At 45.5% G+C, this 23,169-nt stretch overlaps 1 protein-coding gene across 1 annotated transcript in view; it reads left to right on the forward strand.

Moving 5' to 3' along the window:
• The first annotated feature begins 4,728 nt into the window (after positions 1-4,728).
• The window catches only part of OCRL (OCRL inositol polyphosphate-5-phosphatase), a 29,976-nt gene continuing 11,535 nt past the window's right edge, over positions 4,729-23,169 (forward strand). The window contains exons 1-14 of the mRNA XM_087972360.1: positions 4,729-4,937; positions 7,671-7,741; positions 8,476-8,555; positions 9,244-9,282; positions 13,416-13,526; positions 13,623-13,715; positions 14,637-14,757; positions 14,841-15,008; positions 17,351-17,452; positions 19,236-19,350; positions 19,432-19,548; positions 19,675-19,862; positions 20,526-20,637; positions 22,614-22,723. Of these exons, the coding sequence (XP_087828486.1) occupies positions 7,698-7,741; positions 8,476-8,555; positions 9,244-9,282; positions 13,416-13,526; positions 13,623-13,715; positions 14,637-14,757; positions 14,841-15,008; positions 17,351-17,452; positions 19,236-19,350; positions 19,432-19,548; positions 19,675-19,862; positions 20,526-20,637; positions 22,614-22,723 (1,400 nt within the window). The 5' untranslated portion in view covers positions 4,729-4,937; positions 7,671-7,697. The remainder of the gene's footprint in view (positions 4,938-7,670; positions 7,742-8,475; positions 8,556-9,243; positions 9,283-13,415; positions 13,527-13,622; positions 13,716-14,636; positions 14,758-14,840; positions 15,009-17,350; positions 17,453-19,235; positions 19,351-19,431; positions 19,549-19,674; positions 19,863-20,525; positions 20,638-22,613; positions 22,724-23,169) is intronic.

The following is a 23,169-nucleotide window of genomic DNA, read 5'->3' on the forward strand; positions in this document are numbered from 1 at the left end:
GACCATCCCCACCCATGCAGACAGGCAAGCCACCAGAATATAAACTGACAGCAAACAGCACTCCTTACGGTTGCCTGATGATGTTACCTAGTTGGGTAATGAAATGTCTGCAAGGAAACAAGCAAGCTCAGAGACCACCAAGGAACCCTCTTTTTACTTATTTGGACTGCCTGAATTTCCTGGTTTCCCCAGAGCTTGACAAAAATCTAAAGAAAAAGGAAGGGAGGAAGGGAGGGAGGGAAAATGAAAGAGAAGGTGTAAAATGAAAGATGGAAGAAAAAATTGAAGGAAGAAGGAAGGAAAGAAGGTGGGAGAGTGAGAGGGAGGGAGGGAGGGAGGGAGGGGGAGGGAGGGAAGGAGGGAGGGAGGGAGGGAGGGAGGAAGGAAGGAAGGAAGGAAGGAAGGAAGGAAGGAAGGAAGGAAGGAGGAAAATGAAAGATAAGGATGTAAAATGAAAAGAGAGGGAAGAAAAGAAGGGAGAGGAAGGAGGAAGGAAGGAAAGAAGGTGGGAGGGTGGGAGGAGAGAGGGAGGGAGGGAAGGAAGGCAGGAAAATGAAAGAGAAGAATGTAAAACAAGAGAGGGGAAGAAGGGAGGGAAGGAGGAAGGAAGGAAAGAAAAGAAGGAGGGAGAGAGAGGAGGGAGGGGAGGGAGGGAGGGAGGGAGGGAGGGAGGGAGGGAGGGAGGAGGAGGAGGAAGGAAGAAAGGAAGGAAGGAAGGAAGGAAGGAAGGAAGGAAGGAAGGAAGGAAGGAAGGAGGAAGGAAGGAAAAATGAAAGATAAGGATGTAAAATGAAAGAGAGGGAAGAAAAGAAGGGAGGGAAGGAGAAGAAGGAAGGAAAGAAGGTGGGAGGGTGGGAGGAGAGAGGGAGGGAGGGGAAGGAAGGAAGGAAAATGAAAGAGAAGAATGTAAAACAAGAGAGGGAAGAAGGGAGGGAAGGAGAAGAAGGAAAGAAAGAAGGTGGGAGGGTGAGAGGAGAGAGGGGTGGAGGGAAGGAAGGAAAATAAAAGAGAAGAATGTAAAACAAGAGAGGGAAGAAGGGAGGGAAGGAGAAGAAGGAAAGAAAGAAGGTGGGAGAGTGAGAGGAGGGAGGGAGGGAAAATGAAAGAGAAGGGTGTAAAATGAAAGGTGGAAGAAAAAATTGAAGGAAGAAGTAAGGAAAGAAGGTGGGAGGGTGAGAGGAGAGAGGGAGGGAAGGAAGGAAGGAAGGAAGGAAGGAAGGAAGGAAGGAAGGAAGGAAGGAAGGAAGGAAGGAAGGAAGGAAGGAAGGAAGGAAAATTAGAAAGGATGGATGGATTCTGGACCAGCTTATAACTTTTTTCATCCATGGATATAGCACCAGAGGTCAAGAGATGTCTTATGTCCTTACAACTGCAAGTCCCAGTTACGATTTCCTATAATCCTCTGGAAGCTCATCTGCCATGAATCTTAGAACCGCACCATTATCTGGAAGCAAACTGCCAGTCCACCGCTATTGATTGGCACCAACCACCTACCACGGAAGGCCAAGGGTGGTCCTTCTGCTTCCTTGGGGCAGAGTCCACCAGGAGTAGGAAATGCTTGGTAAAGCCTCCATCCACGGAGCAGAAGGCTCTCCGCCCTCCAGGTGCTCAGAGTCCTGGGCAGAGCGATACAAGCAGCAGCAGCCCCGCCTGGACTTGATAGCACATAATGGAATTTCATTCATATTCATGGAGCTGTAATCTCCAGAGTCACTGGAGCAAGCCGATGGAGTGAAAATTTACAGCCTTGCCTGCCGCTGCCTGATGAAGCGCAGGGTTTACCCATCACTGACTCTAATTAAATGGGAAATTTAAAACATTAACTTTGGCAGCCGCCCCTGGAGGATTTCCCAAGCATAAATTGTGCTTCCCAGAAGTTAACCAAAGCCAAGGAGGAGCCCACCAGGAGCTACTATTCGTGGCCCACTAACAGTCCTTCTGGGATCTCCTCCGTTTCTTTCAACATGGTGCCTGTGTGGGTTTGGAGTGCTAAAATGGGGTTCACACAATGTAATATAGGGCCATAACTTGGTTTTGGACTCGGCTGCTCGCTCAAGAGAACCTGGTTAAAAACCAGCCTTTTAGAAAATAGGAAGGTTTTCAAGATGAAGAATGCACATGTTACCTGTATACCCTTTCCTTTAAATGTAGAAATTAGAATAGAATAGAACACAACACAACACTATACCATACAGAATAGAATTAGGAATAAAATATAATAAATTAGAATAGAATAGGGTATAGAACAGAGTAGAATAGAAACTGTCTTTGTGTCTAGTTGTTCTGGCATGTAATACCCTATATCAGCGTCCCAAGGAGCGGAGTTGAAACTGTTTATGTCCAGGATGTGAGAGGTCTGTAGATAGTTTCTCAGCCCTCCTTCTCACCCGTGCTATATATAGGTCTTCAATGAAAGGCAGGCTGGTTGCAACTGTTTTATTTTGCAGTTCTAAGTATCAATTGGGAGTCCGTACTTGTCCTGTTTAGTTACTGTACCAAACCAGACAGGGAGGTGGGTCATGATTATCACAGGAAATTAGACATGGGGTTCCATGAATTTCACAGAGGGAAGAAGGAATGGCCTTGGGGGACAAGACAAAAATAATAGGCAGCCATCCGATAAATGAAACCTGGGTCCAGAGCAGCTTGGTAACCTGAGAAAAAGTTTAAAACAAGACCCTGGGCAGATGTGCATTCAGATTTGAAAGGCTATTTTACAATATCTTTACTATAAATAGTATTGGCATGCTGCACTTGGGTTACCTAGTCTGGTTTACCTTGGAGGGTTATTGGCAGTTGTTAGTTATAAAACATATAAAGAACAGTTGCTGGAATTGGGTATGTCTAGTTTGACGAAAAGAAGACTAGAAGAAGACATGATAGCAGTGTTGCAATATCTCAGGGGTTGCCCCAAAGAGGCAGTCAAGCTATTCTCCAAAGCACCTGAAGGCAGGACAAGAAGCAACGGGTGGAAACTAACCAAGGAGAGAAGCAACCTACAACTAAGGAGACATTTCCTGAGCTAGAATTAAGGAGAAATTTCCTGAAAATGAGAACAATTAACCAGTGGAACAACTTGCCTCCAGAAGTTGTGAACGCTCCAACACTGGAAGTTTTGAAGAATAGATTGGAGAACCATTTGTCTGAAATGCTATAGGGTTTCCTGCCATTCAGGGGGTTGGACTAGAAGACCTCCAAGGTCCCTTCCAACTCTGTTATTCTAAATTCTAAAAAACAGCTACTGGAGACTGCAGGAACAGGGATTCTATACATTGTGTTATCTCCATATTCTTTCCTTTGTCAGCAGTGGCACAGCACAACTATATATCCTGTTCTTAAGCATGTTCATCCACTCTTTGTTGTTATATTTGTTATTTGCTATAAAAAATTTAAAAAATCCACCCATTACAGAAATCATTGATTTTCAATCTTAGCAACTTTAAGATGCGTGGATCTTCAACTCCCAGAATTCCCCAGCCATATTCTGGTATTTATTTATTTTAGGAAATTTATATTGCCACATATTCTCACACACGGCGACTGGTATACCTGTACCTTTGTTATAGTTCTGTACTTCTGATCTGGTAAAACGACTACAATGAATAAAATTTCTATTGCATTCAAAAATCAAGTTAGGTTACAGAAGTTAGCAAGAAAGGGACATAAAAAGGATAAACATTAAAATGGACATTTGTTCAAATGGACAATCAAAATATTGTTGTTACAGTATTAATGTTATTGTGATGTTATTGTAAACATCTTGATTATGATTGCCTAAAAGCAATTGTACCCAGACAACACACTGTTCAATTGAAATGGAATTTTTATATATTATATTAATAAAACAAATAAAACTTGAATGCTGAGGATCGGGAGCGATCCAAAGCGCCAAATTTGGTTCAAAAAATAAAAAATCAAGTTAGGTTAGTTGCAGAAACGTAACCTCTCTTTTAGGCAAACCACTAAAAAAAGTGGACCCGTTGAGCAAACCATGACTGTGTGACTAGGAGCAAGATTTGCAAACATTGGCAGCAACCGGATAAGAAATTAAGCATACGAATCCGATTTCCAATTGAAAAAAAACATATAAATAAATAAAATATAACAAATGTCACCTTTTTCATAATAATGTGAGGTCCACCATGAAAGATGAGATGATAAAAATTAACCCAGTTTGTGGAAATGGCAAATTCTTTGGCCAAGGGGGAAAAAAACTCAATAAAGACTTTTTTTTTAAAGACTGGAAGGTTATATGGAGGTGGGGTTTTTTTTCCAGAAAAAAGACTGAGCAGCTGATTGAATAGATTTGAGGATAAAAAAGGGTCAAAGGAGGAGGAGAAGAAGGGTAAGATAGCAATTACTCAATAGAAAATCATAATTCTATGTTTTCTTCCTTTTTTCACTTCCTTTTTTAATCTCTTTATTTGTTCGTTTTCTTACACTTTTATGACCTTGCGGGGGGAGGGGGGAACCTCCCTAATAAATCTAAATCCAAATAGCTTCACGCCGTGGCGATGCTCTCCGAGATCCCCTTGCACCACAACTCCCATGTTTCTCCTTCTACTACAAGTCCCATGTGTCTCCAAGCCTCCCGCCTTCTACTTGCAAACCTCCCTTAAGCGAGAGAGCCAACCGCTCCCGTTTTCGCCCGGCAGAGGGCGCTGCGTGGCGTTTCCCCAGCCACCCACCGCCGGGCGGAAGCGGCGCCGCTCTGGCCGCCCTCCGGCCCTTGCGCTCGTCTGCTCCCTTCCTCCCTCTTCTGCGGGCTGCGCGTCGCCGAAGGTCGCCGCCGAGTCGGGAGCGCGCGGTGGGGAGGGGAGGGGAGGGGAGCGGGGGCAACGCAGCCCCCGGGAACGAGCATCCCCTGGCCCGCCACGGGGCCTGGCCGCCTCCATGGAGACTCTGGGGACCCCGTCCCCGGGAAAAGGACCCTCGCTGTATCCTTAGCCCAGCTGGTGTGGGAGGGGGCAATTGTGGGGCGGGGGGGCGTCAGTGGGGCGGTTGTCTAAGTGGGAGGGGCAGGCTCTGTCCTTGTCCTGGGAGGGGCAGCTCGAAGGAGAGCCCCCTCTTCCTTAAAATCCAGCCCTCTTGGCTTTGGAGTGTTCCCCCAAATTAAAGCAGGGGTTTGGGGGCACAGGAGTGGGGGGTCAGGCCCTGCAGCGCCCCAGAAATGGGGTGATGTTCATGGAAGATTGCCTGGCTTGCTTCCTGCAGAAGGACTTCCTCTTGAAGCCCAGGGACGGCTGGGTAGTGGATGATGGGGCCACCCTCCTTTGCTGCTGGCTGGGTAGTGGGCAGTGGGCTTCCTCCTTTGCTGTGGGCTGAGCAGGGGACTATGGGCTTCCTCCTTTGCTGCGGGCTGGGCAGGGGATGATGGGCTTCCTCCTTTCCGGTGGGATGGGCAGGGGATGATGGGCCACCCTTCTTTTCTGCGGGATGTGCAGGGGATGATGGGCCACCCTCCTTCCTTTGCTGTGGACTGGGCAGTGGATGATGGGCACCCTCCTTTGCTGTGGGCTGAGCAGAGGACGATGGGCACTCTGCTGCAAGCTGGGCAGGGGATGATGGGCTTCCTCCTTTCCTATGGGCTGGGCAGGGGACGATGGGCACCCTCCTTTGCTGCTGTCTGGGCAAGGGACGATGGGCTCCGTCCTTTCCTGCCGGCTGGGCAGGGGACGATGGGCTCCCTCCTGACTGGGCAGGGGACGATGGGTACCTCCTTTCCTGCCAGGTGGGCAGGGGCGATGGGCTGCCTCCTTGCTGGTTGGGCAGGGGCGATGGGCTCCCTCCTGACTGGGCAGGGGACGATGGGTACCCTCCTTTCCTGCCAGCTGGGCAGGGGACGATGGGCTGCCTCCTTTCTTGCTGGCTGGGCAGGGGACGATGGGCTCCCTCCTGACTGGGCAGGGGACGATGGGTACCCTCCTTTCCTGCCAGCTGGGCAGGGGACTGATGGGCTCCCTCCTTTCCTGCAGCTTCCTGGGTCATCTGGGATGGCATAACCAGGAGAGGCCTGCCAGCACCCAAATTCCCCTGGTATTAAGGGTAAGGGTACCCAGAGTTGCCTTGTGAAATTTGCTTGCCAAGGAGAGCGTGCAAAGCAGCCTTTGCCAGGTTCCTGTTGTTCTCCTCCTCCTCCTTCCAGCAGGCTAATTGAGATGCAAACAGTGCGGCGATGTGCCTGTTTCTGCTGCTGATCCAGGAGGTTGGGGGTGGGAGGGAATCCTTGCGATGGATGGCAAAGCACCCGGGCTCTGCCGCTAAGAACTCCCATGTTTTCAGCCTGGTTTTTATAAGTTTGGGAGAGCTCTTCTCACCATAGTACAGGCTGGTGAACGTATAGAAAGATGTTTATAGGTATCTGGACCTCTCTAGATCTCTAGAAACAAGATTCTAAGATTTTGCTGATCTTCTCCGGCTCTTTTATCTGTTGTCTTCCCTTTCTTGTACTTTCCTCAGCCCATCTAGTCTGTTTGTATCTATCTATCTATGTCGATTTCTGTCTGTCTGTCTCTACCTATGTCTGTCTATCATCTCAATTGATCTATCATCTATATATCTCTGTCTGTCATCCCTCTATTATCTATCAATCTGTCATCTATATCAATCTTATCTATTTAACTATCTGTCTACTGTCATCTATCAAACTATTTTTTTTTTTTGGGGGGGGGGGGGGGGGGGGGGGTGGGGGGGGGGTTTTTTTTTTTTTTGGTTTGGGTTTTGGTGCCCGGGTGGTGTTCCCCCCGGGGGGGGGCCCCTCCCCTTCTTTCCTCCCTAAGGATTTCAACTTTTTTTTTTTTGGTCTAAATTTTTTTCTCTATTTCTGTCTGTCTATATCTATGTCTGTCTCTCTGTCAATCGATCTATCAATCAATCTAATACCTGTCTATATCTCTATCTATCTCTGGCTATCATTTCTCTATTGATCGATCGATCGATCTGTCATCTATATCGATCTATCCATATATCTACTGGTATCTATATCTACCCACCTACCTACCTATCATCTCTTTATCATCTTTTTTTCCTAGTCCATTTTCCCCAAATCACAATCCCAAAGTATGCGAGCCACAGAACAGATTTCCATATTCAGCAGCTTCATTTCTTATACTCTCAGGTGCCGTAGGCAGTCAGCCGAGAAAGCCTTTTTTTCCCCCTTGCAGGTAAATGAGTTTCTTGGAAACACCTGGCTGGGATTGCTGTTGGAAAAGGAACTGAACTTAATACAGGGGGGGAAAATGGTTCTTCTGCTGGTATATTAGCACACAGCAGATCTTAGTTTTAAAGCATCGAAGTCAGATGTTCAACTCTAACCACACTGCTTTCCGAACTGATGGTGATGCTGTGTTTTTCAATCACTTGCTGGTCATTCTTGCTAAAGTATACAACAGTGCTTTTTTTCAGGTCAAATGCTTTGGCTTGTACCTCTCTCGCTCTCCCTTTTTATGAAAATGTTCTTTAAGAAGCTGGCAGAGAGAGGTGAGGTGGGGGGGTGGAGCTGGCACGACAAGGCTCTGAGTTTTATCCTCTTTCAGAGGTTGAATAAGATGGAGAGAGAACAGAACAGAACAGGATACGGGGGACCCTGCCGGTTGGCAATTGCCGGCCTTCGAGGGGAAAACTATCCTTCCTTGCTTTTCGCTCTTCCTTTTTCCTTAGCTGGTCTTCAGGGCGTGGAGGTGAATGCAGGTCAGCAGATGCCGTGTGAGTTGAGCCTGGTCCAACGTGGCGGAGAATATGAGTAAGTCCCCAGGGAAGTGTGAACATTTCTGTCACCACTGCTTACATATCTGTACACAGATAGCCAGAGCACTTAGATTTATATACCGCTTCACAGTGCTTTACAGCCCTCTCCAAGCGGTTTATAGAGTCAGCCTCTTGCCCCCCAACAATCTGGGTCCTCATTTGACCCACCTCGGAAGGGTGGAAGGCTGAGAGTCAACCTTGAGCCTGGTGGGATTTGAACTGCCAAATTGCAGGCAGTCAGCAGAAGTAGCCTGCAGTACTGCACTCTTAACCACTGTGCCACCGTGGCTCATCCTTGCACTTGTAGCCTAAGGCAATATTTCCAACCTTAGCAACTTTTAAGATGTGAGGACTTCAACTCCCAGAATGCCCCAGCCAGTATGTAGTCCCCATTTGCACTACAGAAAATCATTGTGTAGTCTCTTGAGTTTGGACAAATGCTATAATGCCATTCCATACGTGTGTGTGTGTCAGAGAGAGAGAGAAAGAAAGAAAAGAGAAAGAGAGAAAGAAAGAAAGAAGGAAGGAAAAGAAAGAAAGAAAAGAAAGAAAGAAAGAAAGAAAGAAAGAAAGAAAGAAAGAAAGAAAGAAAGAAAGAAAGAAAAAAAGAAAATATCATCCCATATGTAAAATTTTGCCCTGGAAGGGCAAAACGAAGAATGTTTGCATGCTTCCCTCTGTTTCCTTCCTGTGCCACTAACTTTATCAATTTTTTTAAAACAATTGCAGGTTGGTTATAAGCTTCCAAGGGACAGACCCCACTACTCAAGAACACATTCCAATCAACAGCCGTTTTAAATGTGTACAAGGTATTCAAAGTCTGTTTTCCTTCTGGTTTGATGACTCACGGTTTCCTCCAGGCCAGGAAAGGTTAGTGTCAAAATCAAAACCACAAACAGAATCTGGACCCTAGCAACCAGAGATGATAAGTCGGAGTTTTGTGCAACCATAAATCCTGTGCCAATGGAAACATAATAGGGAATCTCCTTGCTTGGTTAACGAGCTGATAGCCCTGGACTCAAAGGTCCTGTTTTTTTTTTTCCAAGCGGCAACTGGACTTTCTAGTTTTTCTTTGAAGACATTTCGCTTCTCATCCAGAAGCTTGAAAGAGAACCAAAACTTCTTCAGAGGAAGAAAAAAAAAAGCTAAAAGGAGCTTCTTGGATGAGAAGTGAAACACCTTTAAAGAACAAGGAAGTCCAGTTGCCTCTTGGAAAAAGCATTTTGGGGACAACCATGGCCTGGAGGACTGAGAATCTCCACAGACATTGTGTGATGGCCTTGGTGTTTTTTGGAAATGAAACTGACTCCGCGTCACAGATAAAACACAATCCAGGCGCTGAGCTCTTGCAAGCCGAGATTAAAAGTCTACCACTTGTCTTCAAAAAATTTTTTTTATCAACCACTTGTGTTCTTAGTTAGCCCAAGTGAAAGATTCCTGTGATGCATTTTGCAGCTTTGTGATTTTTGGTTGTTGTTTTTGTTTTTTTCCTTCCAGAGGCTGAAGAAACTTTGCTGATCGACATAGCCACAAATTGTGAGTCTTCTTTCCTCAGAAATGTTGTCAGAAATAGACCTCTGAAGGCTGACGTGTTGTCTTTCCCGCTTGACTCATTGTCCTGCTCTTCTCTCTTTTCTGCCTTCTGCTGCCTGGGTAGAGATTTTCTGGGAAAGGTGGCCGGCCCTGGAATATTTGGCCATTGTTCTGTTGCTCAGTCTGGTACTATAGAGCAGGGGTCTCCGACCTTGGCAACTTTAAGACTTGTGGACTTCAACTCCCAGAATTACTCAGCCAGCTTAGCTGGCTGAGTAATTCTGGGAGTTGAAGTCCACAAGTCTTAAAGTTGCCAAGGTCGGAGACCCCTGCTATAGAGAAAAACAAAAGTACAGTATAAAATTCAGCAAGGATGCGTTGAAACCAGGAAGCAGATGTCCGGTGTGATTACGTAGATATAACTCTTATTTACTTTCAGTCAGGGAAAGGTTTAAGGGAGGGAGCTAAAGTTTGTCTGGGGGAAAAAAAGGTATTTTAGAATGCTGGCATCACAAGATTACATGAGATCAGAACTCGGGGCGGGGGGTTTAGAAATCTTTCAGAAAATTCAGAATGATGGAATCGGCAGAATAAAGGGTACATTTCAGGATGACAATAGAACAGAGGTGGAAAAAACTTACGGAGGCTGACAATCTATTTTCCTTTTTCTTAAAAAAAAAAAAAGAAGAAACCCGTTGACCTTCAAGAGACTTGTAGTGATGGTCCATTGATGGGGGCCGGGGGCAGTTCCTTTGCCTCTCCTTTTTGGGGTGGGCGGGGAGCGTTCAAGCATTCTTTTGGTTTTTGTGCAAAAAAGGGAAAGTAAATTGCTTTGCCGAAATCAGCATTTTTTCCCCAGTAAATTCAGCAGTGCAATTTGGGGTGTATCGGGAGATGGAAGAGTGAATTGGGGACATGTGTGGGCCTGATTGCCGCTTCTTCTTTAGAATGAACTGGATGAAATTATTGTTTCTTTTGGAGGGCCACTATAACTGGTCTTCTTATCTTGATTAGTAGCTTCTCAGGTTTATTTTTCGTCACAGCCTGCCAGGCAGTTTGGTATAGTAGGTAAGGCGCTGGCCTAGAAGCCAGGAGACTGTGAGTTCTAGTCTCATCTTAGGCATGAAACTGGCTGGTGAAACTTGGCCAATCACCAGGTGACTGTGAGTTCTAGTCCTGTCCTAGGCATGAAAGCCAGCTAGGTGACTTTAGCTAATCACCAGGTGACTGGGAGTTCTAGTCCTGTCCTAGGCATGAAAGCCAGCTAGGTGACTTTAGCTAATCACCAGGTGACTGGGAGTTCTAGTCCTGTCCTAAGCATGAAAGCCAGCTAGGTGACTTTAGCTAATCACCAGGTGACTGGGAGTTCTAGTCCTGTCCTAGGAATGAAAGCCAGCTAGGTGACTTTAGCTAATCACCAGGTGACTGGGAGTTCTAGTCCTGTCCTAGGCATGAAAGCCAGCTGGGTGACTTTAGCTAATCACCAGGTGACTGGGAGTTCTAGTCCTGTCCTAGGCATGGAAAGCCATCTGGGTGTCTTCGGGCCAGTCACTGTCTCTCAGCCCAACTCACCGCCAAGACTTGTGGGGAAAATAGAAGGAAGGAAGAGCATTAGGTCCATTTGGTGCCTTGAGTTATTTATAAAAACCACAAAGGCGGGATAAAAATATATATAAAATCTCAAAAACTGTGGTTGCTTCTGAAGAAGCCTGCAAGAGTAAACTCGGAATTCCAGAAAGACATCTATTTATGCAGCCTAGCCAACTCCCAGTGTAATCGTCAAACTCCCACAGGTGCTTTTTCAGGAGGCAGCTGAGCCTTTCCGGTTGTTCTGTTGAAGACGTTTCGCTTCTCATCCCAGACGCTTCTTCAGCTCTGATGAACCCACCATCCAAGTCAGAACTGAAGAAGCTTCTCGGGCGAGAGAAGCAAAACGTCTTCAACAGAAAAACCAGAAAGGCCCAGTTGCCTCTTGGAAAAAAGCCCCTTTGGGACAACCAGGTCCTGGATGACTGAGAAGGTCCATAGACGATCCTCAACCTCCTGTCCCTTGCTCGTCATGCCCCAAACTCCTGGAGGATCTGCAGAATGGCCAACCCGTCAGAAGCAAGGAACTCTGGATTTCTGTCTTCTCAAAGGGCTTTTCCTTCTTTCTGTTACCAAAGACGAAGGAAAGCCACTGGATTTTTCTTGGTTTGTTGTTCTTTTGACCTTGGAGTGGAAAAGGGCAGGCTGGGAAACTTGATGTCCAGTTTGTTTGTTTTTAAAGCGTACATTGCAGATAATCTCCTCTGTTTTAGTTTGCATGCCTTCTGCAAGCCTCTTTCACTCAGGCAGGCGTCCGTAAGGCGGAAGCTGTGATAAAACTGCAAATTCTGGTTGGGGTGGAGATTGCTGGAGGTTTGAAATGGTCCCTCTCCCTTTAAAGCCAGAGTGTTGTTTTTTTTTTAAAAAAAGGACATCCTGTGGACCACGGTAGGGGAGGGGATTTTGAGAATTTAAGGATCGAAATGGGGCCTTGCAGAACTCATTTTGCTGCTTTTTTGGGGGGGAGAAATCTATTTTAAAAAATAGTTTAAGCTCACCAACTTTCAGAGAAGCATTTGAGCCAATGCATTGTTTTGTTTGAAAGGATCGTGTGAGTGTACAAGCCGCAAGGAAGAAACAATAGATTAAAGCTCTCCAGACCTGTTTTGCACATACCTTTCCTTCTATGTCAGGAGCTAGCCTCATTTGACTTCCTTAAATAATGTTTGGCATTATGGGATGCAGGAATTCTCATTTTTCCCTCCCCTTTTTTATTTTTATTTTTTTTAAACCGTTCTTTGGAATTAGTCATGAAGCAAATGTAAGTGCTGGCAAAGGTCACATGTATATTATCGTACATTTACTTCCTTTCCTCCCTCCCTTTCTCTTCTCCCCTCCCTTCCTTTCCTCCCTCCCTTCCTCCCTTGTCTCTTCTCTCCTTCCTCCCTTGTCTCTTCTCTCCTTCCTTCCTCCCTCCCTTCCCCATTTGGTTCTTCATTAGATTTATCTCTCCCATTCCTTGCTCAACATCACATACAGGGTACTTTCTAGATAAGAGTGGGTTGAAAGAAAGTGATTGGGCTCAGATAACGCTCCCTGCTCTTACTTTCTATGGCTAAAGGTGGAACCGTGTGTCTGATCTCAGTCCAACCCCTTAATGGCTGTGCCATGATTTAGTGATTGATTTATATCCAACCCTTATTTTTATAAACAACTCAAGGCAACGGACATGCCTCATACTCCTTCCTCCTCCTACTTTCCTCACCACAATCCAGTGAGGTTTGTTGAGCTGAGAGACAGTGGCCGGCCCAAAGTCACCCAACCAGCTCTCATACCAAAGGCAGGACAGGAATTTATACTCCCCTGTATACTTCCTCTTAGGAAAGGGGTGAGGTCAATAGTAGGCAGTCTAAGGTTAAAGTTTTTGGGGTTTGGGGAAGAAACCACAGAGTCGGGTAGAGTATTCCAGACATTGACCACTCTGTTGCTGAAGTTGTATTTCCTGCAGTCAAGTTTGGTGCAATTAACCTTGAGCTTGTATCTATTGTGTGCTCTTGTGTTGTTATGGTTGAAGCTGAAGTATTCATTGACAGGTAGGACATTGCAGCGTATAATTTTCTATACTATACTTAGATCGGACCGGAGGCGGCGTAGTTCTAGGTTTTCTAGGTCTAGAGTTTCAAGTCTGGTGGCATAAGGTATTCTGCAACGAATAGAGGAGCAGAGAACTCTTCTTGTGAAATATTTCTGGACTTTTTCAATTGTGCTAATACATGATACATGATATGGTTTCCAGACTGATGAGCTGTATTCAAGTATAGGTCTAGCAAACGTTTTGTATGCTCTAGTTAGTAGTGTGATATTACCAGAGAAGAAGCTACGTAGGATTAGATTAACAACTCAAATTCACTCCAATTTTGAGCAAAGTTGGTGCTTTCCCCCCCAAAAAAACCTGCCGGGGCCTTTTCCTCTCCCTTCGTTGTCATTTAATAAATCCCCTGTTCTTTCCTTTTAAAGTAATTTGCAATGTGCGACTTCCGGCTCTCGGACTTATCAGCCTTAACCCCCGTTTCCTGACCATGTGCTTTTCTTGTGTTTTACTCCCGAAGCTGGTTGCAAGATCCGTCTCCAGGGGGATCACACCGCGGAGCGTCTGTTTGAAATAGCAGATGAGGAGCGGTGCTTGGAGTTCCTTGCCGAGGTGCTAACAGTTCAGAAAGGTGATGATGCTTCCCATTCCTTGTGATGTCATTAAGGAAACTTAAGTGGGGGATGACCAGAGCTGGAGGTGACACGGGTGTCTCTCTTTCTTCCAGCGTCATCAAAAAACCCTTCCTCTGAATCCGTGGACCATGCCTCTTGGCACCAAGTGAAGGGCCTCTCTGGGCCCACTGAGCCCCTTCCTGCAGGTAAAGTGCTACCTGTCTTGCACGCTTTCCCCACCCCTGTGGAAGTTCGTTTAGCAAGCACATGTTGAATGCAGAAATTGCTCTTGCTTCCTGAAGAGAGGTGGCCTCGGGTTTCCCTCCCTGGAACAGTCTGGATATCCTCTGGATGTCTTGAGAGTCAGCTCCCAGAACACACACACACACACACACACACACACACATCCCAGTTATTAAGGATGAGAATTCTAGTTGGAAAAACCCGGGCTGCACCCAGAAGGAAGTTAACACATTAAGACAACGGTTGCTGGAGGCGAATAGGAAACCATCACTTTTATAACATGGGGACCGTTTATAAAGGTGACAAGGTGCAAATAGAAATAACACGTGGTTTCCCCACAGCAAGGAAGATAAAGCAGGAATAGTTCACTTGATTACTTTCTTGGAAGAGGGAAATATGTTCTTATTTGGATATCACTTCTGGAATTGGTGCTTGTGAAAGAAGAAGGGGAAAAAATGAAACTTTGATCTCTCTTGCTGATCAGAAAGATTTGGTGTTATAGAAATGTCTAGTTATATATTAATATGTAAAAGCAAAACGTTGAGGCTGGAGTGTGTTTATCTTGTACTGAGCTAGGCAGAGCTGAAAGTCAAATCCCCACTTTTCTTTCTTTTTTCTCTTCCCTCTTGTATCCCACGCCCCCTTTTCCCTGTTCCCTTTCCCTCCCTTAATCTCCTCTATTCTTTGCCTTCTTTCTTTCTTTCCTTCCTTCCTTCCTTCCTTCCTTCCTCCCTTCCTTCCTTTCTCTCTTTCTTTCTTTGAATTTTATATTTTATATAATAAAATAACTCGCTAGCCTTATTTCTTCCATTCTGCTGTTGAACTTCCTGGAAGACCTTTGAAGGCTAACTTGAAAGTTGTTTTATCTTTTTGTCTTTCTTCAGGCCTTCTGGGGTTCGAGGATAATTTCAGCGCCATCAGCCTGGAGAAGAAAAGGAACTTGCAGAACCAGCAGATGAGTGCCCGCCGGGAGCCTCCACCTCCCCCCCAGCCTCCCAGCCGGTCGTAAGTCGTCTCAGTAGAAGGGTACCCCAGGGGTTCAGTGGCGAAGGCCGGTTATTGACCCCCCTATGCCTCGCCTCCTTTAGGCACTTCCGCGAGAAGGAGGCCACCAACAAGGACCCCCCCCAAGGGAGCAGCACCATGCGCACGTTCTTCGCGCCGTCCACCCACACGCAATCTGGGCAGAGGGAAGGACTCATCAAGCACTTTGTCCTTAAGCGGGAGAAGGAGTACGTCAACCTGCGGAACTTCAGGTGAGGGCTGTGCAAAGGCACTTGGCAGGTTTAACCTTGGGAGAAGTGGCTTCCAGCATTGCAGGTCTGTTTCGAAGAAAAGACGGGCGAGTTGGGAGCAGGAGTGAGACACCCACCCACAACCCAAGAAGTTTGATTCAGATAACAGATTAACAAGAGTTGGAAGGGGCCTTGTAGGTCATCCAGTCGAACCCCCGCTCCCGAGAGGGAGACCCCTACACCAGAGGCCCCCAAACTTCGCAACTATGTTGGCTGGAGAATTTGGGAGTTGAAGTCCACGGGCCTTCAAGTTTGGAGACCTCTGCCCTGCACCATTTCTGACATATGGCAGTCCAGTCGCTTCTTGAAAGCTTCCAGGGATGAAGCTTCCACAACTTCTGAAGGCAAATCATGTTCTGACCAAGGCTTTGTGAGACCGTAATTAAGCACACGCTTAGTCCGAACAACTGTTGTTTTATTTCAACGCTGGGAATTATGTGCATTCCCAGCCCGTAATGAGTCCCAAACAGTCTCTCGAGATAAGCACCCACCTTTCTCTCCTTTGAATGGATGCCAACAACTAAAGTGCCAAATGAACTGTAAAAAAAAAAAAACCCAACTGAACTACAAAGTCCACACAGAGCTTCAAGGTTTAATCCGAACAGAGTGAACGACTTTGCTTCCTGCAAAGGTTTCATCACCTTTGCACTTCCTTTATATCCTAGGGAAGGGGCAATCACTTCCCAGCCTTACTCCCAAGTTGCCCTTTTTGTCTCAGCTGCTCTTGCCTTCTGGCAGCTCTGTGCACACGCATACTGGGAACAAGCTCCCCTTGTTCCTCGGCCTCACTGCTGCCAGACTTCAAAGGCTCCAGAGGCAGCACACAACTCCCAGATGGTCCTGGCCCCATCTCTGTATCGGATGCAGGACCCCCATCCGAGTCCTCCCCAGACTCCTTGACTGGTCCCCGTTCTTCCCCACTGTCCGATTCCGCTGCCGTCTGCACAGGCTGCCGACAGGCCACAACAAGGCATTCCATTGAATATAGAATAACAGAATTGAAAGGGACCTTGGAGGTCATCTAGTCCAACCCCACCCACCCACCCACCCAAGCAGGAGATCCCTACACCATATCTGACAGAGGGCAGTCCAGTCTCTTCCTGAAAAGCTTCCAGCAATGATGAAGCTCCCACAACTTCTGATTCCTAGGCGTGGAGTCTTTGGCAGGTTAATTGCAGTCCTTGACGTACGACCACAATGGAGTCCCAACATTTCTGTGGTTAAGTGAGACATTTGCTAAGTGAGTTTTGCCCCATTTTTACAGCCTGTCTTGCCCCTCCCCCCCCCCCAGTGGTTAAGCGAATCACTGCCATTGGTAAGTTACTAACCTGGTTGTTGAGTGACATCTGGCTTCCCCCGTTGACTTTGCTCATCAGAAGGGTCACAAAAGGGGAATCAGGTGTCCGTGGGACACCACAACGGTCGTAAGAATGAACCAGTTGCCAAGCCCCTGCATTTTGATCACACAAACACGGGGATGCTGCCAAGGTCGGAACTGTGAAACATGGTCATCTTTTTTTCAGTGCCGTTGTAACTTTGAACGGTCACTAAATGAACTATTGTAAACCTGTACTTTTTGGTTGTGAGTGCAGAGGGGCCAGCTTCACGTTTGTGTGGCTAGAATAGAATGGAATAGAATTCTTTATTGACCAAGTGTGATTGGACACACAAGGAATTGGTCTTGGTACAAATGCTCTCAGTGTCCATAAAAGAAAAGATACATTCATCAAGAATCAAGAATCATAAGGTACAACACGTAATGATAGTCATGGGGTACAATAAGCAATCAAATCATACTAGGAAACAGTCAATATAAATCGTAAGGATACTAGTGACAAAGTTACAGCCATATAGTCACAAGTGGGAGGGGATGGGGGATAAGGAGTGATGAGAAGATTAATAGTAATAGTAATGCAGACTTAGTAAACAGTTGGACAGTATTGAGGGAAATATTTGTTTAGCAGAGTGATGGCGTTCGGGGAAAAACTCCTTGTGTCTAGTTGTTCTGGTGTGCAATGCTCTGTAGCATCGATTTGAGGGTAGGAGTTGAAACAGTTTATGTCTAGGATGTGAGGGGTCTGTAGATATTTTCACTGCCCTCTTTTTGACTCGTGCAGGTCCTCCATGGAAGTCAGGTTGGTAGCAATTGTTTTTTCTGCAGTCCTAATTATCCTCTGAATCTACTGATCTAGCCTGCCTTTTAAGCTTTTGAAGAAACTTCTTTTCATGGCTGGGGTTTTGAACTCTGACCTCTAGGGATTTGACCTGCCTTAATCAACTCGGCTTCCTCCTGTATGTTGCAGGTTTTTTATAGGGACGTGGAACGTCAACGGACAATCGCCAGATGGGGGTTTGGAGCCCTGGCTGATCTCAGACCCGGAGCCCCCAGACATCTACTGCGTAGGGTGAGATCCCAAAGACTTAGCATGCCCAAAGCAAGGCCTTTTTAAGGCCTTTTTGCCTTCCCTTTGCCACCACAGCTGTTCTGTTTCTGGTTCTGTTCCTGGTTTTGTTTTTTAACTGATTCTTTATTCACTCCAGTTCTATTCATTGCAACTATTAGCTTTCAATTTGGCCCAGAGAGAAAAGTAATCTCCAGTATTTTGTCCTAGGGTTCTTCAGTGATAACCCAGGGCTTGTAAGGGTCCACTTACCTCTGGGAGGGGAGGGGAGGGAAGGGAAACAATAACCAGATTTATAAATGTTAAATACATACATTGTCTTGAGCTCCCTGGGGAAAGGATGGGTGGGTGGATGAAGAGATAGACAATATTGGGCTAGTCATGGACTGCAATAAGAATTCTTCTTCCAAGAACAGGAGCAACTAGCTTTGGAAGCGACTGCATCAATAACAATAACAATTAGACTTATATACCTCTTCACGGGGCTTTAAAGCTCTCTCTAAGCAGGTTTTTTTATTTAAGTTTTTTTATTTTTAAATGTATATAAATATTAAATACATGAACAGTGTGGTTTCTGGGTGTTAACTCTGATACCAAATAGTAATAATAAAATTGACAGTTTTGATCACCTTGCATTAATCATACTCACATCTTTCTAATAACATAATACAGTCGTCTTTCAGCTTCTTATCCTTTCATCTACCTGCTGATTTTAACATATAACAATATTTATCGTAGTATTTTCCCCTATTCTAACTTCTACCTCCATTTCATATCTTGATAACACCAATCTTACGTTAATAAATATTCTATTTCTATCCCTCATCTCTTATCCATTTTGATTATATTAATTACATTAGTCATACTCATGTCATTATAACATCATAAATGTACAATTAAAGTTGTTAACAGTGTAACACTTAGACTTATATACCGCTTCACAGTGCTTTTTTTCAGCCCTGTCTAAGTGGTTTACAGAGTGAGCCTATTGCCCCCCCAACAATCTGGGTCCTCATTTTTACCGACCTCAGAAGGCTGGAAGGCTGAGCCAACTTTGAGCCAGTCAGGATCGAACTGCTGGCAGTCGGCAGAGTTAATCTGCAATATTGCATTCTAATCACTGCCCCACCAGGGCTCCTAATAGCAAAAGCACTTCGATTTATAGTATCACTCTATAGTGCTTTACAGCATTCTCTGAGCGGATTACAAACGTTAGCATATTTCCCCCAACAATCTGGGTCCTCATTTGACCCACCTTGGAAGGATGGAAGGCTGAGTCAACCTTGAGCCAGTCAGGACCGAACTGCTGGCAGTGAGCAGAATTAGCCTGCAATACTGCATTCTAACCATTGGGAGGGAGGGAGGGAGGGAGGGAGGGAAGGAAGGAAGGAAGGAAGGAAGGAAGGAAGGAGGGAGGGAGGGAGGGAGGGAGGAAGGAAGGAAGGAAGGAAGGAAGGAAGGAAGGGAGGGAGGGAGGGAGGGAGGGAGGGAGGAAGGACAATAGCAATAGCACTTAGACTTAAATACCACTTCACAGTGCTTTTACAGCCCTCTCTAAGCCGTTTACAGAGTCAGCCTCTTGCCCCCAACAATCTGGGTCCTCATTTTACCCACCTCGGAAGGATGGAAGGCTGAGTCAACCTTGAACCAGTCAGGAGCGAATAGCTGGCAGTGGGAATGCAGAGTTAACCTGCAATACTGCCTTCTAGCCAGCAGGGCTCTTCAAGCCAAGGAGGGCTGTTGTTGAGGCCACGCTCAGCATCTGCCGAACTCTTTCCCCCTCCAGGTTCCAGGAGCTGGACCTGAGCACGGAAGCCTTCTTCTACTTCGACTCCAACAAAGAGCAAGAGTGGCTGACGGCGGTGGAGAAGGCTTTGCACCACAAAGCCAAGTACAAGAAAGTAAGTCCCATTCCCTCATCCTGCTGGTCAGGGCCAGTATGAGAGCGGGACGGCCATTCTAAGGTCCCCAAATCTTAACAGGTGCAGCTGGTGCGCCTGGTTGGCATGATGTTGCTGATCTTCGCCAGGAAGGAGCATATCGACTTCATCAAAGACGTGGTGGCAGAGACGGTTGGCACCGGGATCATGGGCAAGATGGTAAGCGGGGTGTCCCCCAGCGTTGGATAATCCCCAGGTTGTCTCCTCATCGCCCTCCAACCGACACTTTCCTTCTTGCTCTCCCTCCTCCCTTCTCTTCCCTTGCTTCCGTCCGGCCTCCTGCAGGGCAACAAGGGTGGCGTGGCGGTCAGGTTCGTCTTCCACAACACCAGCTTCTGCATCGTCAACTCCCACCTGGCTGCCCACGTGGAGAACTTCGAGCAGCGCAATCAAGACTATAAGGACATCTGCGCCCGCATGAGTTTCCAGGTTCCCGACCAAAGCCTGCCCCAGCTGACCATCATGAAACACGAGTGCGTCCGAAGGGTGGGGAACACGGGGTGGCGGGGAAGGAAGTTCAGCGAGGACTTGCGTTGTTCATTTTGTTGAAGCGAGGTGGAAAGGACACACGTTCGGCTCAGTGAAGTAAACACAATCATTGACGCCCAAGCCATGAGCGGTGCGGTGGCCTAGAGGTGGAGCTCTCGCCTCAGAATCAGGAGGCTGTGAGTTTGATCCTAGGTAGGAAGCAGATATTTGTCTCTTATGGGCGCGACTAGAATGTATCTGCTAAACAAAACCCCGCTCTGGTGATAGGAAGGGCATCTGGCCATAAACCTTCAGCTCCATTCAGTTGCTCAGACTCCGCCCCGCGGGGGATAATGGGGTCATTAAAAGAAGAAGACGATTGAAGATGATGATTGAAAGGAAGAGCAGTAGCAATAGCACTTAAGGGTTATAAACCGCTTCACAGTACTTTACAGCCCTCTCTAAGCAGTTTACAGAGTCAGCCTCTTGCTCCCAACAATCTAGGTCCTCATTTTACCCACCTCAGAAAAGTGGAAGTTTGAGCCAGCCTTGAGCCAGTGAGACTTGAACTGCTGGCAGCTGGCAGAATTAGCCTGCAATACTACATTTTAACCACTGTGCCACCATGGCTCTAATAGTTTCTCTGCGCTCTCTCTCGTATCTTTCAGCATTGTCATCTGGCTGGGAGATCTGAACTACAGGCTTTGCCTCCCCGACTCCAATGATGTAAAATCTCTAATCGTTAAAAACGAGCTTCAGAAACTGCTCACGTTTGACCAGGTGAGAGGGGGAAAGGTAGGGAGGAATTCCCTGGAGGTTTGACGTTTTTGTTTAAGTTGAAATTATCTATTCCCCTCCTCTTGGATAAGGGTCCTCCCCTATGAAACAGGCCTTTAGAACTCCTCCATCCCATGGTTTAATAATAGGATTTGTGAACATGATGATGGTTGTGCCATCTGGAACTCATTTTGTTATCTAACAGTTGTCATTAGTGCAAAAGCTTGGGTTACATTCTTCGAAGTTCAGCTTTTATTGGCTGTTTGGAAGTTGGAGCTTCCTTTCCTAGTTTTACGGCCAGCAGCTGTTCTTAACATGCCTAGACACCAAAAATAGAAATAATAGCAATAGCAATAGCAATAGCAATAGCAATAGAATAGAATAGAATAGAATAGAATAGAATAGAATAGAATAGAATAATAGAATTCTTTATTGGCCAAGTGTGATTGGACACACAAGGAATTTGTCTTGGTGCAAATGCTCTCAGTGTACATAAAAGAAAAGAGACATTCATCAAGAGTCAAGAATCATCAGGTACAACACTTAATAATAGTCATAGGGCACAATAAGCAATCCAATCATACTAGGAAATAGTCAATAAAAATCATTAGGATATAAGCAACAATGTCACAGTTATACAGTCACAAGTGAGAAGGAATGGGTGATAAGGAATGATGAGAAGATTAACAGTAACAGTAGTGCAGACTTTGTAAATAGTTTGACAGTGTTGAGGGAATTATTTGTTTAGCAGAGTGATGGCATTCGGGGAAAAACTGTTCTTGTATCTAGTTATTCTGGTGTGCAATGCTCTATAGCGTCGTTTTGATGGTAGGAGTCGAAACAGTTTATGTTCAGGATGTGAGGGGTCTGTAGATATGTTCACAGCCTTCTTTTTGACTTCTGCAGTATAAGGGTCCTCCATGGAAGGCAGGTTGGTAGCAATTGTTTTTTCTGCAGTTCTAATTATCCTCTGAAGTCTGTGTCTGTCCTGTTGGTTGCAGAACCAGACAAGACAGTTATAGAGGTGCAGATGACAGACTCAGTCATTCCTCTGTAGAACTGCATCAGCAGCTCCTTGGGCAGTTTGAGCTTTCTGAGTTGGCGCAGAAAGAACATTCTTTGTTGTGCTTTTTTGATGACGTTTTTGATGTTAGGTGTCCATTTTGTGATATGATAGAACCTAGAAATTTGCTTTTTTGCTTTTAATGTTCCTACACAAAGAGGTGTGAGAGAAAGAGAGGGAACACAATAAGGAATGGGACAACTCACCACTGACAACACTCTGTGGGACAATTTAACTCTTCTATTTAGTTATTTCAAATCAATAAAAAAATATTCCAATGTTTGCCACTCACATTTCATTCTGTCCCTCCTTTTACATCCTTTTTTAATGATTCTATGCCACCTTTTTTTCTTTTAGTATTATTTTATTGAGATCTTCAACATATTTTTTTCTCCAATTTTATCAGAATTGTTTGAAATAGGTACAAACAGTAATCTCGGCATTATATTCATTTTAATTGTTGCTATTCTTCCCATTAACGATAATTGCCTTTTCCATTTTTCCAGATCTATCTTAATTTGTTGTATCAATTTAAAATAACTACCTTCCTTAATCGTCACACATCTTGCCGTTAATTGAATCCCTAGGTACTTAACTTTCTTAGTGATCTGGATATCTAAGCTCTTCATTAACTCTTTTTTTTTCCTGCTTCTCTGTAACATTTTTCACTAGAATCTTAGTTTTGACATTAGTGTAACTCTTTGTCCCGCAGCCAGTTGTCCTGTGATGATATGGCTATGATGAGTTGGCCATGGCGAATTGCCATAGACCCACCACGATGTGCTTCCTGCCTTTTGAATAAGGATGGTTGAAACCCCCCCCCTCCCCTCAAAGTCATGTGACAGGCAGTCTTAAGTTTTTCATGACCCTCGCTATCAATAGTAGACGGTCTGACTGACTTGTCTTTTGCCCTCAGCTGAACATTCAGCGTACCCAAAAAGCAGCTTTTGCTGATTTCACAGAAGGCGAAATCAAGTTTATCCCCACGTACAAATATGACTCTAAAACAGATCGCTGGGATTCCAGGTAAGAATCTCTCCCCAGTAGTTCAATCCAGGTAAGAATCTTGCCCCAATAGTTCAATCTAAATAAGAATTTAGCCTCAATAGTTCAATCCAGGTAAGACACTTGCCCCAATAGTTCAATCCAGGTAAGAATCTCTCCCCAATAGTTCAATCCAGGTAAGAATCTTGCCCCAATAGTTCAATCTAGATAAGAATTTAGCCTCAATAGTTCAATCCAGGTAAGAATCTCTCCCCAATAGTTCAATCCAGGTAAGAATCTTGCCCCAATAGTTCAATCTAGATAAGAATTTAGCCTCAATAGTTCAATCCAGGTAAGAATCTCTCCCCAATAGTTCAATCTAGATAAGAATTTAGCCTCAATAGTTCAATCCAGGTAAGACACTCGCCCCAATTGTTAAATCCAGGTAAGAATCTTGCCCAATAGTTCAATCCAGGTAAGAATCTCAT

The sequence above is a fragment of the Notechis scutatus genome, chromosome 10, assembly GCF_049901735.1.
Source record: "Notechis scutatus isolate UNSWTSFEM ecotype Mainland chromosome 10, rNotScu1.2, whole genome shotgun sequence".
Lineage (NCBI taxonomy): Eukaryota > Metazoa > Chordata > Lepidosauria > Squamata > Elapidae > Notechis > Notechis scutatus.